The sequence below is a fragment of the Petaurus breviceps genome, unplaced genomic scaffold (genome assembly GCF_028583685.1).
Source record: "Petaurus breviceps papuanus isolate PSGF00001 unplaced genomic scaffold, PetGlider_PUasm1.0 177, whole genome shotgun sequence".
Lineage (NCBI taxonomy): Eukaryota > Metazoa > Chordata > Mammalia > Diprotodontia > Petauridae > Petaurus > Petaurus breviceps.
Genome location: NW_027185776.1, coordinates 1,629,624 through 1,647,487, shown reverse-complemented (window position 1 = coordinate 1,647,487; position 17,864 = coordinate 1,629,624). Strand labels below are relative to the sequence as shown.

Genomic DNA, 17,864 nt, shown 5'->3' with positions numbered 1-17,864 from the left:
CCCAAACACCAGGAGTGGAAAAGGCTACCTTATATTGCCTACTTCTCACCAGCTTTTTTTCTTCACTTCTGCACATTTATGGTTGGTAGACATTCTTTGGGGAAGGTGCCTGGGTTTGGAACAGGATACTAACTTCTCAAAAGGAGCCAAAAGCTAAAAAAATGAAGTTTCTTAGATATTTGGTTCAGATGGACCATTAGTACTTGAATCAAAAAGCCCCTTTAGCCATAGGAAAAGAGCTAGGTGGAAAAGTATGAGGCTTGTGATTTGCTTGTTTTTAAGTCACCTCTTAAAACATCAAGAAGTCATTGTCCGGGGCATTTTTAAGTCATCTTGTCACAAGTTTAAAACCAGAGACTAGACCAAGAATCAGGCAATTCCATGCCTCCCTCTTCCCCCATACATACACATACACATGCAGACAAAAAACATCACGGGCTATCGAGTTATTAAAAGTCCTAGCTAGAGCCATTCCAGTAGCAATTCAAGTGTGGGGAAACCCCCAGCACTACAAGGGGATATGATGTCTAAGTCATTGTTCACAATCACCTGCCCAAATACAGATTTTTCTCCATGTTATGGAGATACAAGCAGTGATAATGCTTATGGGTTCAGTAACATAATAGGAATAACTGAAACTTATAGTATCTCCAAACCTCGGGTTGGTCACTTTTAGCCCCCTCCCTCCCCCCCCCACACACACAATCCAAAGCAAAGAACCTATTTGAGTTTCCCCTCACCTTACTGCTCCTAACCATCCTCTGGCAGAAACATTAGCAAAAGCTGCAAAATGCTTCAGGGATCAGCCCCTTCATACATTAGTTAGCTGCAAAGTAGCAGACTCATTCTCAGATTTCCCTAGCAGTATCCCACCATGCCTCAGACAAATAAACACACAGAACTCAAAACCTACAAACTTTCTAATTGGATAGAATTTAACACATAGAAAAATCTAGCCTCTTACAAAGTGTGGCCCACTTTAATACAACGTGGGTTTAAAGTCATTTTTTTTTTTAGTATGAGCTGATGCCATCACAAAGGTTGGTGTCAGCACTTTCAAATAGTTTTGGTTACAGGGTTTATAATTAGACACAAAATTCACTCCAGGCTGGAGTTCTACTTACAAGCTGTGAACTAGCATACACACAGAAGGGACAGTTCTATTTGGAAATAAAGTAGGAAGGTAGAACACATGGGGGAGGGAAAAAGGGGGGGGGAATAAAAAGAAGAAATGCAAACAAGATGCTATGTGTACAGCATGTATAAATTAGTTTTGAGTTGCATGGTGAAAAGTAGTCTTTTAGGTGTGAAGAAATCAATTTAGAAAAGTGGCCTTCTTCTTCTATCACACACAGCAAGGATTGAGTTACAATGCCATACTAAATTGTGAATCATGCCTTTCCCATAGATGGTGTCAGTAAGTTACATAAAGCAGGTTATCAACAGCATGTTTGAAAGGAATCCTAGGTACATGCTTTAGAGAACAGATGTTTCTTCAGGCTGTTCTGCCTGAACTGATCACTATTAGCAGTAAAAAGGCCCCCGAGACTTACTTTTTTATTGTATCAAAAAAAAAAAATAGCCGATCAGTATGTTTGTCTCTAGTAAGTATCTTAGGACTCAGAGATTAATTCTTACTACTGGGAGGGGGGGAAAGGGGAAAACCCAGAGGTCTGGGTATTTGAATATATACTGGTCTGCCAGCACAAATACTTCCCCTCCTCCCCCAATTCCCCCAGCCCTCAGCTGCCCTGTCCCCATTTAAATTTCAGCTTTACAAAGCATTTAAACACCACTTTAAGTTAATGGTCTTTTATTGGAAAAAAAAAAAAAAGACTAGCATTTACAACTTGGAATGGACATAAATTGTAATATCTTGAACAGCGATGTTGATAGTTGTGCTGAAGTCCACAGCCTACTCTGCCGGCTCCAAGTCATGGTACAGAAGGTTTTAAAAATAGAGAGTCCAAAGATGCTCCCTTGGTGAAGGTTTCTTTTTCAAAAATTTTGTGTGAACGGTAACAGCCTGACATCCGTTTCACTATAGTGCAATGCAGACAATGCTAAACCAATAGAAACACAGACATGCCATCCAGAGTTTGAGATCACCATTAGGGATTGGAGCACTCTTAAGTACAGAAGAACCACCATTAGGGCTACATCTTGAAATTCTGCATCCTTCCACCATTTTGCTGCATACCATCCTGAGGTAAACCAATTTTACTTTATTGTATTTACTTTTTTTTTTTAAAGTAAACCAGCTATGACAATTTATACTAACAAATTGAACTAGATAACCCACATGGGTACATTTTTTAATTTTGTTTTTTTGTTTTTCTTTTTTTTCTTTTTTTTAATACAAATGTCTGACTGTGCTCAATTGTCAAGCTGCATGCATGAAAAACTGGCCAGCCCAAACAGTGTAATAATCATTAGCAAATGGAACTTTAAGGAGAGTCCACTAAGTGCTTCCTTATCATTTAAGGTAGTAGTAGTACAAGTACTTATATTGTAAAACTGATGTGTAACTTGATCTTTTGGGGACAGGACCACCAACCAATACATGCAGATTTTTTTTTTTTTGTGGACAGAAGGTACTTTTGACATTCAGTTTTGCTATACAGAAACAGAATGAATAAATGAACTTTTTTTTTTTTGCAAGAGGTAAGTAAAAGATTCAATTTGATTCATCTAGAGGGGGGAAAAAAGGTGAGAGGAGGTCTTCATTTTGCAGTCATCATCTGTACGAATTCTGAAAAGACAAATAACCACAGCTTTTGGTTATCTTCAAAGCAACTTTAAGTTAGTAAAGCATCTCAATTGTACACTGTGTAAAAGAAAACCCAATATCTAAGAATTTGAGTACTTTGTCTATTTTGCTAAACAAACAGAAAAAAAAAGCCACACTGAGAGGTCTAGTTGTGGGTATTTTACCTTCATAGTTGACTTGTCCATCTCCATCAATATCTGCTTCTCTGATCATTTCATCTACTTCTTCATCTGTTAGTTTTTCTCCTAAGTTTGTCATTACATGACGTAGTTCTGCTGCACTGATGTAACCATTGCCATCCTGTGAACAGTCAATGATCATTAAGTCCTTCACACAACTGTTTTACCCCTCAATCCATGCTCACATAAACAAGTCTCCATTTTCTAGGTCTACACTCTGAATTTGGATCAGCTGTAGCAAAGATATTCTAATCTGTTAAAACCAATAAAGAGCTCAAGACTAGTTAAAAAGTCCCATCTTTTAACCATGAGAAATTTCTACCCCAGAACAAATATAGACATTATTCCACAAAGATGGGATACTGGAAGGACCATCTGAAAAACTTGGTAAATGGAGATAAATGTTTATTATAGCTTGTAGGTGATTTAATAATCTTCTGATAGCCCTGTTTAAAGCTGTTATTTATAATACGGATTCAGCAATACCTTGTCAAAGACTCGGAATGCCTCACGAATTTCTTCTTCACTGTCTGTATCTTTCATTTTTCTAGCCATCATGGTCAAAAACTCAGGAAAGTCAATAGTGCCATTACCTCAAATTAAAAAAAAAAAAACCCAGAAAGTAGGTTATTCATTTGATTAAAAATTCGTTCCGTTTTTTGGTAAGAGATATTCAGTAACACCATTTCAGAACCAATAGATACTTTTAAGCATTTGCTGGCAGACAGACCACTTAATTTCAGGACAGCATCTCAACACACAGAAATTCAGTTAAAAGTACAAAAAAAAAAGACAAAAATTCCACTGTAGTGCTCATGAAACAAAACAAGAAAGAACAAATGAACAAGAGACATCACAGTATCAGAGGAGCTGAGTCTTCATGTTCCCCAGAGTCTGGCTCCTGAGCTCATTTCTCACAGGGAACAGATGTTTCTTCTTCCATGTTTGCATCCATTCAACTCAGTAGGAATTTACAGAGAGCTAAGTGATGCTACTGATCAGCTAAGGCTTCCAGGCTAGAATGGGCCTCAAAAACAAGCCTTTTGATGCCACCTCCTTCACCAAAACAATTAATGAGAGGCAGCGCATTGCCTTTGGAAGAAAAGGACAAGGACAGAGATAAGTAATTCTGTTCTTTCCTCTGTGGCCCAGAAAGTCCTATTATTACATTCCTCCCACCTGCCTTTTATAAATAACAGTAAGGTAATGATAATGGAACCATGGACTCGGAGCTGGAAGAAGCTTTATAATACAGAATAATGACAGTCAGCATTTATAGTATGCTTGAAAAGCATTCTGTGTATGTATTATCTCATATGATCCTCACAACACCCTGGGAGGCAGGAGCTATTATCATCCCCATTTTACAGATGAGGAAACTGACTCTGGGAGAGGTTATGTGTCTGCCACAAGATCAGAATGCACATCTGACTAATAATGCCCATGACACCCAGACCCACACACTATCCACTTAACTCCACCTCCATGACTTTAGAGGTCCTGTAATCCAATCCTCCATTTTATAATTGAGGAAATTAAGTTCCAGAGTGGTTGATTTGCCTAAGGTCACACAGGTAGTTAGGGAGCAGATCTCACTTCAAATCCAAGTAGTCTGATTTCTGGTCCAGGACACTTTCTACTGTACCCCACTGCCCATCAATGGCCATCACATTACCATTTTACTTATCTTTCATTCTGAAGATGTCTGGTAATTTCACATATCTTGGACCATGATTTAAAACAACAAACCTCTTCTTCTATCAAAAGAATCTTTACTGCCACAATCATCTTTCAGTTTTATCATGAATACTTCAACTAGGAAAAAAGCAACTTTTGTTCCAAATGATAAGCTAAGCTATTAATGTTAAGTGAAAGGAACAAAATCACAAGACACTAATAGTACCATACTGTTAGCATATGGTTATCCTTTCTGGTGAAGTTGAAACTAGAATGCACACTCTCTATAGCTCTATCACCTTTTGAGTTCAAAGGATAAAATTCCTAATGTTATTTTATATATGCATTTTTTTAAATCAAAAATAAGATATTTATTAAATTATTTTGGAGTGGCCAAAACTTATAGCTAATGCCCTTAAATTCCTCATCATGCATGATCACTCCTCATCACATCAGCTGCAATTGGTACAATTTTTGTCACATCAAGAGATGAGCTTCCCAGTCTTTTTTTTTTTAAACAGTTTTAGGGTGGGAAGTAGAGAATCACATAATTAGTCTAAATATCTAAGCATCTCAGTAGTCAACTAATACAATTTAAAACTATTAAAAACAATTGGAATAGAAACCTGAGTTATAAGTAGACAGAATACCAAACTAGTAATAAGATAAACTGTGATTTAGCCCTAGCACTTACTCTCCATGAACCTTGGAGAAATCATTTCACTTCTGAGTTTCAATTACTTTGTCAAACACATTGCCACCTTCCCCCTTACAGTTATACTGCTATGAGTAGCAAACGATAGTGTACACAAAGAACATGACAGGAAACAAAGTACTGCACAAATGTAAGGTATATGAAGTGAACCCTTTTACAAAGAACACCCCCTTAAATTCCACCTGTTAAGCACTGCAAATGTGGTTGCTGCTAATTTATCCAAGCAACGAATTTTAAAATACGATTCATTTAGTCATTCTGAAAAAACTTATGCTAAAAAGCCTGCTGGCCTTGGACTACTGTTAGCCTGTACATACTCTGCCGATGCCAACCTCTCAGCTCATTTCTTCTCTTGTAAGCAGCTTCCCAAGACTGACTCTCCTTGTCCTGCCCCGCCCCCATTTCCAACTGTTACCTGACATCTCTTCAATGCTTGCTTTATATCGTAGCTGAGGGAGATATTGACACGTGACCCAATAAAAGGGCTGCTTAAAGGGACAAGTTGAGAATCCAGTGCCCTTACAACTGAACAATAAACTCTTTTAAATGCAGAAACCATTTCTACTTCTTTTGTATTCACCTAAAGACCCAGGAAAAATGTTCTGCATGTGAAAGGTTCTCAAAGGGTGACAGATAAAACTTTCTGTGTGATATATATAAAAATATGTAAAAACAAACCACGGTGATCCAGGAACTACGAGAGTTCAATCTAGGTAACAAGACGAATGTAACTTTCAGATATGTAAGCAATAACTGATAAATAACTAAACTTCAACTTTGGTTCTGACTTGTTTTCACCTGTGTAGGGAACTTCCAGTATGCAAAGTCTCTCTATGCCTACAGACTGACAACTCAATTTATTTAGCGGGGCCACTTAGAGAAGTTAAGGGACTTGCCCAGGACAACAAAGCTGGCAGTGTCAGACGCAGGCCTTTAACCCAGATGTTCTTCACTGTCCAGTCTAGCCCTCTATCCATTACTCCTTGAAAACTGCTTCAACAGGCAAGGACAATAAGGAACTATACTTCACTTTCATTTCTCGGTGCAGAATCCATATGATTACCCCCATGAAAGGTTATTAAGATATAAGCGACTATATAAAAGCCCTTTTATGTATTTGCTCACGGGCCTGAAAGGCAGACTTAGAACATGTTCTAACTGGACAAAGTTACACAACCCCAGAGCTCATTCAGATTTCCAAAGCCCTTACCATCAGCATCCACCTCATTGATCATATCCTGTAATTCTGCTTCTGTTGGATTTTGACCCAATGACCTCATAACAGTTCCAAGTTCTTTTGTCGTGATGGTGCCATCGCCATCTTTGTCAAATAGGGAGAAGGCTTCCTTGAATTCTGAAAACAAAAGCCACCACACCACCTCAGTCTATGATAATAATCAAGGACACTTAAATGTCTAATGCTTACCTAATCAGGGCTTTCTAGATTATTTGAAAAAAATGTTCTTATCAAAATACTGTTAATTTTTTCTAAATCAGATTAACCTTTTTTCATAGGAGCCTAAAATCCATACGTATGTATTTTTGGTAATATTTCCTCTCTAGTAGCAGAATTAGGAGTTATGAATAAATGTATGTATATATAGTTATACACACGTGACTTAATAGTTATTTCTAGGTATGCTTACAAGCAGACTCATTGGAGAATAGAATTAGATAAATCTCTCAATTCCCAAACCAGTTATAAATTAAAAAAAAAACACCAAAGCCTTTCTTTATTACAATTTCTTGGGTAAAAATCATATATGAATAAACAGGGAATTATTCACACAGGCCTGCAAAAACATTTAGAAATGAGACTACTTTAAATAAGGATTCTGCAGATATAATCAACAAAATGTAACTAAAGTTAAAAACCAAACCAAGTTTTACCAATAACACCAAAGACTGCTTTCTAGCTTTATTTCTCAATAATTATAGCTCTAGGGAGATCAAACACGTTCATTTCCTTTAGGTTATTTCATGACAAAGAGCACAGACTTTCCAAATTACTAAAAATTGAGAAATCTCAACCAAAACTTCAAAATTACAGTATGTACACTTGTCATTTTGAACAGATTAGCCCTACCTTACTTGGTTCGTTAGTTAATAAAGGATGAACCAAAAGGAGCAAATGCACTAATTAATTGGCTCTTAAGCAGCTCCTGGGAGGCTTGATAAAATAGGAAATTCAAAGTTAAATGTCATCCAACAATCTTCATGAATTATTTTCCTTTCACCTAACAGGTCTTTATTATGTTACATTTAATGTTATTCCTTTCTTTCATCATGGATCCACTCCCAGAAAGACTGGCTGAGCATTTCCATTCAATAATCACAACCTCTAGCCTACCAGGAACTTCCCATCATCAATGACACTCACCAGCGATCTGTTCCTCGGTCAGCTGATCGGCCTATATGAAGAAAAGAAAAATGTTCAAATCCAGTGCAGAAACAGTTTGGGATTGTGTGATAGGCATGCCAGTTAAATTAAAAGTATTGAAAGCTTGCAATTAGCACAGTGCCTTGAACATAGTAGGCTCTTAATAAGGGTTTGCTGATTGAGTTTTCTTCCCTGCATGGTCTGTGACCAAAAAAGCCCTTAAAATAAAAAAGAATCTTTTGCAAAATCCTAAAAATCAGCTACCAGACCAGAAATACAAACAACAGGGAATATACTGTATTCAATTTTAAAATGTACAACAGAAAGAAAGTGACAACTGTTATTTGGTTAAAGTTCTTTCTGAATAGGTGGCTTATCTTAAATGCTTTGAGAACTTTAAATAAACAGAAGAGGTCAGTGCTTGACTTGATATTATATGAAAAATGGCACCTCTGGTGGCAGAATGCTTTTTAGCATCAAGTTAAAGGCATCCACCGAGAACTGAGACAGAAGAGTGCCATCTACCGAATCATTAATATAGCTTCCTGCAGTAACCACTTTTTTCTCATCCAAGAAGTGACCCAGCCCAACTCTTTTCGGCTGGAGAGCTAACAGGATCATATCCAGGTCTAGGCTTTTATAGTACCTTGAGTATTGCTGCTGGCACTCTAAATGCAGGTTATGTAATTATACTGTATTGGATATAAAAGCATGTTAATCCATTTATAGGAGATGCATTTAAATGGGGAAAAAAACCAAATGTATACCAATGGCTTTGTCCTCCACCCTCAAAGCTTTCTTTTAATGTAATAAATGCTTTCTGGTTATTTTAATTAGTTAGTTATTTGTTAAAAGCCTACCACTTTATAATGCTCCCAGCCAATTACCCAGTAACAAAGAGAATGTTTTTAACTTAGTTGCTATAGAACACAATAACATTAAGGTTATAGAAACCTACACAATAATTATTCATCTGCCTATGTCGGTGGGGGAAAAAAAAAAACTATTATGTTTGCTGTAAGAACATGGACCTCACCCATATTAAGAGTATCACAAGATTCTCTCATAATAAAAATCAAAGCTGTAAATGGCAAGAAATGTAATTTACACTTTTACTGTTTGGTCTATGGAACCAGCAAACAGAATTGAAGAGTAAGGTTTATTCTTGTGTTGTCTTGCTTTTAATTAAAGAAGCCTTAAGGACACACTTGCAAAATAATTCCTAATAGTTTTTTCCTTGATAAGTCATGCATGAAGGAAACATTTCTCTCTAAGGGCCTTTCACAATAGTAATCAAATTTGAACCTAATTTTTCTGATTAGTAAACAACTTTGAAGTGTACATTCTTTCAACCCCAGTAGCAATCAATTGGCTTTCTTTGGTCAACTGAAGTAGTGATGATTTATGTAAGGCTACCAGAGAAAGGTCTTTATTGTACAACAGAAAAGGCCACACCTTGTCCTACAGCCAGGAAGAAATAAACTGCCAGCTCCACTTCACCCAAAAAACAATTATTTAACATATTGGAGCTATTGAAGAGTACATGGCCGTTATAAAGCATCCAGCATTTTGCTTTCCCTAAGCAACTGCCTCCGGACACCACACCATTGCCCTGACTACCAGGGCAAAGGTAGTAACACGGGAGCAATTGACCCCACCCAGCCAAGCCATAAAATCCTGTCCCAGTGATGTCAGTTATCCCCAGAGGAGGGGGGTGGTGATGGAGGAAGGGGGTTGTGGAAAACACACACCCAACCAGGCCCGTAATCACATTTGGCAATCTACAGGCCGGCAGGAACTGCAAAGAGAGAGCGGAAACCATGGAGGGCATCTCCCCCCACAGACCGGGAAGTAACATTGAGCAGGGTAGGGAAATACAGCTGAAAAGGAGCGCAACCAAGACCAAGTGAAGCGTAACTGCATATTAGGAAAAGTTGAGACGAGGAGAAATTGTGGGAGACTTCGAAGATTCTAGAAATGCGGAGAAAGCTAATAAATACGTGCCTTGACACTCGGGTTATAGCAGCCAGAACTTGGGAGCTTCCCTTTTTCCAACCACTGCAGTGACTGTTCACCACTGCCCAATAAGCCCCACTCCTCTCTTCTTCCTCCACCTCCCACCCCATTCTGGTCTCACAAGCCGGCAAACCGGCGGCAGCCTCCTCCTCCCAAAGCAGAAACTTTGCAGTCTCTAATGGAAACGAAGCTGCTCGCCAGCTCCCCTCAACCTCCTCCCCCCACCTCCCGCCTTCCCCGCCCCAATTAGCGCGCAAGCGAGAACGCTTCTCTAGGGAAGGAGGAGACCTCATGATGTAACGAAGCCCACAAATGGTTTTACAGCTGCGTTTTTGGGGTAGGAGGAAAAGGACACATTGCAATAACTGCAGAGCCCCCACCCCCCCAGGCGCAGTGCAGCTCCGCTGCTTCCGTTCTATCCAAGTCTCCCCCCAGATCTCCTACATCGCTGCCCCCCCAATTCCTCGCTTTCCTGCCCCCACTCCACCCTTTCCAGTCTCCTAGCTTCCCTCCCCCCAACTCGCGTCCTGTGCGCACGAGAATGGTAGAGAAGTGGGCGCCTCTGGTCCACTCTCATAGGGGTGCAGTGGATGGCAATCCGGGAGTAACAAGCAATGAATGTGTACTGCGTCTCGCTTAGGGTGGCGACAGCCCAGGAGGCACAAAAACCCTGAAGCCCTAGGTTCGGCCCAGGCGTTATGCGCCAAAGGCTCATTCATTCTCTCTGGATAGCCTGGGAGGAGAAGGCGTACATCTTTTCCAACCTCCAACCTCATTGCTATTTCCCCAAAGCTAAGCAGCAACCCGCCCCAACGCCTCCCCTCACCCTCAAGCAAGCAGACAGAAGGCAATCATCTCCCCCTCCCCCAGCTGCTGCCCTCCGACAGCCTCCCCCGAGGTGAGAGGCGCGCTGCAGGCAAAGCACTGCAGGCAGCTGGGGGAAGCGTGCGTTGGTTGCTGTGAGGGGCTAGGCGGAGAGGGAGGAAGGAAGAGGAGGGGGTGGTTGGGCTACAAGAGAGCGCAGATGCTGCAGCAGGTCCAGCGCCCATGCAGCTCCACAGCCCACGGCGAAGTTCAGCTGGGGGGGGGGGGGGGGGGGAAGGTAAGGAGAGGGAATAAAAATCAGAAACTCCATGGCAAGAGAAACACACACACACAAAGCAATTCCAAAATGCATCCCTATCACTAGCACCTTGTAGCGAGAACCAGAAGAAAAAAATTAAAGGCAAACCCTTCCCCCTCCAAAAAATAAAAAGCCAACAGCAAAAATGGGAAATAAACTAAGAACTTAAAAAAAGGGGAAAAATAAGCGCAAGCAGCTGCTACGACAGCAGAAGCCACCCGTACCTACCATTGTGCGCGACAGAGGAGAGAGGAAGGAAGGAACGAATGAGGCTGCTGATGCCGCTTCGATGGGGAGCCTACTGCACTAGCGCCGTAACCACCGTCCCCGCTGCAGCTCCGGCCTCCGAGGGTGCTAACAAGGTTGTTGTAGCCGCTCTCGCTACCGCTACTGTTGCTGCTACTACAGCCGCCACCGCCGCCCGAGTAACGGAGCCAGCTCCTGCAAAAGACTTCCCACTGCAAGCGCTGGAGGTGTGATACGGCGCCTCAATCTTCTCTATATATAATGCGATGTATCCCTCCGCCGGAGCCTGGGGATCGCAGGCAGCTTGAGAGAGAGTGGCTGCGGCGCGGTGCGTAGCCTCGCCCCTAATACGTTCCCCCTATCCGCCCCCCTCCCTTTTCTTCTCCACCCTCCTGAGGCCGGGCCCTCCCCCTCCTCCTCCTCTTCTTCCTCCTCCCCCGCTCCCCTGCTCTGTCAACTCGGTTGGGCAGTCTGAGGTAGGGGAGAGCGAGGCATTCCCTTCCTTGTACCCACAGGCTAAAGCTGAAGGGGCCGCACCTTGGCATGAAGTGTAGCAGAGAGCTCTAGAATTTGGGTGGGAATCCACAGCACTGTGGCAAGGAATGATAGGAAACAGTCGGTTTGCAGAACGTCTGTCAGTGAGGTTTGGGTGACATAGGTGCCCTGCGATAGCCAGAAAAGGTAAACTCCTCGCACTCTCACCCCGAGATCTCCCTGCGGCAATACTTTGCTTCCTGACTGGGAAAGATGCCCTAACTGCGGTGGTCTCTATACAACTCGAAGTCTAGGAGTCTTAACTTTGCTTGCATTGTCATTGCAGACTGCTTCATGGGACCTGCTCTATTAAAAAAAAAATTAAAACTGTTGCCCAAGTGCTACAAAAACTGGAGGAGAGGGGATTGGGACTGCTTGGGGAAGGGGAGGGAGGGAGATGGAGCTAAGCCATAAATGAATTGCATCAAAAGTAAAGCAACATCAGAGGTATGCTGGGGAAAGAAAACACAAGCTGCAATTTTATGTTGGAAGAAGTTGGTTGGAGGTTTTCTCTCCATATTTTTTTTTTTCTAGTTTTGAAGGAATAGCTAGAGGTGGGAGGGATTTGCTTTGCCTGTCAATTAAACTTTAAAATATTGAATAGCCTAATTCTTCGTGTCTTTCCACTAAATAGTCCCCTCAGTAAACCTGAATTACATTTATCCTTCCCCTGCTGCTTTTTCGTCTTTTATCTGTGCAAAAACACCGTCCATTTCAGTTCTAAGGGCACTAAAATCTAATGTATTAATGACTTGCAAAGTCATGTTTTAAAAATACATATTTTACTTATCATGGATGGCAGCAGCAGCTTTACAGCACATATATATAAGGAAGGGACGAATATTAAAAATCCAGAATTCCACCCCCTCCAAACTATGGCTTGATCACATTCATAAGTAAGACTGAGCCTTCTAAAATTACATTTTATCTTTAAATTTACTTTACCTAAGGCATATTTTAAATTGTACTGCGAGGTAGTAAAATGGCATTTTCAGTCATTCTATTTAAATACGTCTTTTTTTTTTTTTTAATCTTGCCAAAAATGCTATAGTTTCACTTCTTGCAAAGGCAGACCACAGAATTTGATCTTTTGTTTACAAGGCCGGGGCAACAGTTGCAAGTTATCCTTCGCTTAGTCTTTCAGAGAACATTGCAAAGTGTTTGATTGACGTGGTGGACCAGAGAGTGTTTTGCTTGGTTATGTTTGCTTCTGATTGAAGAAAAATATTTGAAAAAGAATATGAATGTTCCTGTACCTTGCAGAGACCACAGGATTTAATAGGATAACCCTATACAAGCCACCTATGCAATTAACTGGAGTAGGATTATAAATTTCTTAATGGAGCTGCTTCTGGAATGCCATAGAAAGGCTGAACCTTCAGCTCAATTTAGAGTGATTTCTGGAACAAACTAAGGATCACCATAACCTTCCTTTTTCGTTTAGGAATACATTATTCCCTTTATAAAATCTACAAATAAATCTTAATTCTATGTTCACTGGGAGATGTAGATGTGGGAGGGGGAGGGAGAAATTTTAAGGGGAATAAAGTGCAGGTATTAATGGGAAAATTGTAAATAAGGAAACAAAGAAGGGGGGCCTATAAAAATCAGTTCAAGGAATAGTAATAACACAGTGCTTTACGGTCTGAGAAAATGTCTAAGAATGATTCCATTGCTTAACAATTTACTTAGCTCATCGGATATTTTGTACTCATCTTTTTTTCTAGTTTTCTGGGAGTTAAATGCAACTTTTTCATGTCATGCCTAGTATACGTAATAGGATATAATTAGTAGTATTGGAATAATAAACATTAAAATGTAAAGCAAATTATGATTCTATTATGTTTTTGCAAAGTTGGGTTATTTTAGCATTGAAAATTATTCACTTTCTAAAATAACATTTTATTCTTCTATTCAACAATTCACTTAGCTTTGTCTTCAAAATACAATTCAATACAACTCTGTGTGTGTGTGTGTGTGTGTGTGTGTGTGTGTGTGTAAAACATACTCTTCTTGCTCAAAACTCAATCTCCAAAAGGGAAATAATTTTTTACTTAATACAGTAACAATCTGATTATGATTCTTCATGTTATAAATCAGCTAATAGTTTCTTTTGGTCATTCTTTAATATATGAAAGCTTATCTTAGCTGTTACATCTGTTGGGTTTTTTTTTAATGAGGTCATGCTTTACTAAGTTTTATGGCTAATTTGACACACTGAAATATAAGAAGGTCCAAGTGACTTGCCCAAGATCTTCCAGTGAGTCAGTGCTGGAGCATAAAGTCATTAAACTTGGGCCCTATTTTGCTTCTGCCTTGGGGGTTCCAACATTAGATTTTATATGAATGAATCAGAATGATACCACTAATACAGATCTTTTAAAAGAGTAGTTTTAAAAATTGTTCTAATTCAGAAGGTAGATTCTTTTGCTGATGGACTTCTCTTTGCCATGGACTCAGTTCTTTCTAAAGTCAGACAGAATCCTGAAACTGAAGATGAACAAGAAAACTGGCATGGGAGCCAAGAGACCAGAGTTCCAGTCCCAGCTTAGTCCCTTGCTAACTATGTGAGTTTGAAGTCATTTCACCTCTATGTGCCTATTAAGTGAAGTTATACAAGATAATCTCTAAAGTCCATTCCAGCTTTAAAGATTCTTCAGCTTCCTATGAATTTAGATTATAATTCAGTGAGGACTAAAAAAGTCCATGTAACTAAGACATTTAAGTGAAACTGGTCTTATAGAAATATTTCAATGCAATAACGTTAAATGTGTAAAAACAGAATTCAAAGTAGTATGAATACCATAATTGAGCAATGTGAAAACACAATTCAATGACACCCACAAAGTTCAAGAGGGGTATGAAATAATGTGTCAGCATGCCCTTAGTGGGCAAGATATGTTATAATCAAATCCTCCCTTAAAGTCACAAAACCATTCACTTGATCAGCTACTTACAAGAATATTCCCATAGAACTGTTCCATGTAACAAAAGCAAAGCAATCTCAATCTTCAAGGAGCTAACATTCTACTGGGGGAACAATATGTATACAGATAGTAAATATAAAATATATTCAGAATAAATTCAAAGTAATTTGGGGAGGAAGTACCAATAATTGGGGGGATGTGTTTGAGGCACTGCGGTATAGATAGGCCACTGACCTGAGAGTCGGGAAGATATGAGTTTGAATTCTACCTACAATTATTAGCTAGGAGATCCAGAACAAATCATTTAACCCTTCCAGGCCTTAGTTCCCCATCTGCAAAATGAGGGGGCTAAACTTGATGACCTCTAAGGCTCCTTCTAGCTCTAAATGTATGATCCTGTTGCAAGGGGCTCTATAAGTAGTACTGCATTATTGCATTGCATATTTACTTCACAGAACCATAAAATGTTCATGCTCAAAGGAACCACAGAGGTCATCAGCCCAACCTCCTCATTGCACAAAGAAGGATGCTCAGAGTTACATGACTTGCTTGCCCAGGGTCACACAACTAGTTTAATGGAAAAACCACAGGAACATCCAACTAATAATTCCCGGTCCGTTGTTATTTTCACCTTAGCCCATTGCATCCCATTTTGTCATTAACTCTCTTGAAAATATCACGGAACTGTCTATGGATATAAGTACTTAATCAAGAGAACAATGAAAACAAAAAAAAAGTACAGTGATGATTAGAACTACAACAAAATCAACCCGGAGTTGGGAGGACCCAAGTTCGGTTCTGGCCTCAGACACTTAACACCCACACAAAAAAACTAGCCGTTGTAACCTTGGGCAAGTTACTTAACCCCAATTGCCCTCCCCCCAAAAAAAAAGAACTATACCAAAATCAAACTGGCACTTGCAAGGTTCAGTGTCTAATGGCATCTGTCTCATATTTAAGGGAAGCCATTGTCCCATGTACTGAGATAAGACCTTTGAGTTCATGTGCTACACAGAAATGGGTCTCCATATATGATAAGAGGTCTTCTTACAAACACTAGAGACCACTTGCTGGGGAGTTCATGTGTGGACATTTTTGTTCAGATATGGATTGAAATAAATGATCTCTAATTCTTTGTGTGTACTTTATATATGGATATATACATACATACATGTATTTTATATATGTGTATATATGGGTATGTACATATACCCATATATAAAAATACACACCTATATAAAATATACATACACACTTATATAAATATATTAAAAGGCATCTTCAAAATGACATTCATTGAGAGGGTCTTACACTGTGTTTTATTTATAAAGTAGTCTAATCAAATTTATTTTGTCATTTAATTATTTTAATTTATTATTGTAACAAAAATTCTTACAGTAAATTACCAATTATTCATGGATGGGTTATCTAGAAGCTGGTTTCCCTAGCCAACCAGAATTCTTCTGAGTTATCTCAGGGAAAACACATTGACTTAACACTTATAATTAGTAAATTCAATCTGTCCTCCCCCCAAAAAAAATTCCAAAGTGAAATATAAAATTTTTATCACCCATTGTTTTTAATTATTTATACCACTGTTCTCCTTTCTGATACTTTGAATGATCTGTGATTTCATCTACATGGCTCCAGTTCCTAATCTCTTACAGATAGCCATGGCCAAAAGAAACCCGAAAATCACCACCTTGTAGCAAAACCTTTGGTGAGTCCTTCTTAGCTTAGCTAGTCTTGGGACACTAGTCTTGGGACAAAAGAGATATGATCCATCACCAACTCATGTTCGATCTAATAGAACCTGACAAGATTTGTGTTCCACTAATACTGCTTTCAAGAATCCAGCATTCTTTCTGTGCCTCTGTATAGGCAGACATCTAAATTAAACAGAGGGACTTTCAGAGATCATCTAGTACAAGTCCCTCATTTTACATCTGAGTAAACTGAGTAAACAAAGGGATGAAGTGTCATAAATTAGCTAGTGGTAGAGTGAGTACTTAAATCCAAGTCATTTATATTGAATTCTATGTTTTATGTGAGTTTAGCTTAGATTTATGCATGTACAGGATTATGCACTTTAACCTTTATTCTCCTCATCAAGAAGATTTATTTTTGTACTTTGAAATTTACTGTTATCAGTTATGCACCAATCTAATTACTACTTAGGTAATATCTAAATTTTAGACTGCTTATGTGCCATTAGAAAAAGAGTAGCAATCTAACAAATACAGTACCTCTGTTTCTGTGTAATGTGTCCTTCCATTTAACAAGTATTTATTAGGCTCCTACTAATTGCAGGGCACTTTGCTAGACTGAAGATACAAAGACAACTTATGACACAGGTTGCCACACGTTAGAGCTACAGTTCTAATTAATATACATATATAATGAATTGGAGGAGTCGTATTTCCAATGTGTACCAATGTGTTCTGTGTTGTACAGTTACTTTAATTTCAGTCTCTCTCCATTTTGGAGGTATCTAGTCAAATGTAATTTATTTAAAAAAAAATTTTAAGTGCCACCCTTTATATGCAAAGATGACCCAAATGACCCAACATCAATAGAGCATAAGCTTTGAGTTGTTTTCCTAATAATGGTGAAGGCTATTCATTCTTTTTCTGGGTCCTCCCTTGTGACCAAAGTCATGAATATGTAAGACAGCTAGCAGGGGTCAGGGGTGACCTCCATGTCCATGGAATAAAACAAAGTTAACTGGCCATTAAAGGGGTTGAACCCATGACTTTGGCTTTATTAGCACTGTACTTTAACCAGCTGAGCTAAGAAGACCCAGATAGCCAAAGGTTCTGCAGAATTTAAGAAACCAGAATGAGAATTCAGTGTCTAAAATATAAAAAATGACCTTATCAAACTGGATATTATTTTTTGTACATTGTTTATTAACTAACACTAATGTAAAAAAACATCATCTCCAAAACCTATTGTCTATACCGCTCTAGAAATGATACAACTGCCATTGAATTAAACAGTGTATTCTGCAGATTGTATTTATGAAAAGTTTGATTCACACTGGCTTTGATGTATTTCTTTTTTTCAGTGACCAAAGGCTAGTTTTGGTTACAGAGAAACTCTAATTCTTATCCAGTTAGTAACCAGACATCTTTTGCCAGTAGGTTGATTAGAAACTAGAGCTTCTGTGCCAATTCTGTCACCAGTTGAGCTGGTAAAATGTGATCTCTTTGAGGGGAGAGACCGTCTCACTTTTGTATCTGTAGACTCAGTAACTAATATGTAGTAGGCAATTAATTTTAAACATTGAAAGAGTAC

At 39.2% G+C, this 17,864-nt stretch overlaps 1 protein-coding gene across 1 annotated transcript; it reads right to left on the bottom strand.

Annotated features, from left to right (window-relative positions):
* Positions 1–1,796: 1,796 nt before the first annotated feature.
* Positions 1,797–11,375, bottom strand: CALM1 (calmodulin 1). Its single transcript, XM_069085989.1, has 6 exons — positions 11,089–11,375; positions 7,722–7,752; positions 6,552–6,695; positions 3,436–3,542; positions 2,935–3,070; positions 1,797–2,752 (listed from the first exon to the last, which is right to left on the bottom strand). The coding sequence occupies exons 1-6, from the start codon at positions 11,089–11,091 to the stop codon at positions 2,724–2,726; spliced, it is 450 nt and encodes a 149-aa protein (XP_068942090.1). The 5' UTR covers positions 11,092–11,375; the 3' UTR covers positions 1,797–2,723.
* Between the last annotated feature and the right edge of the window lie 6,489 nt (positions 11,376–17,864).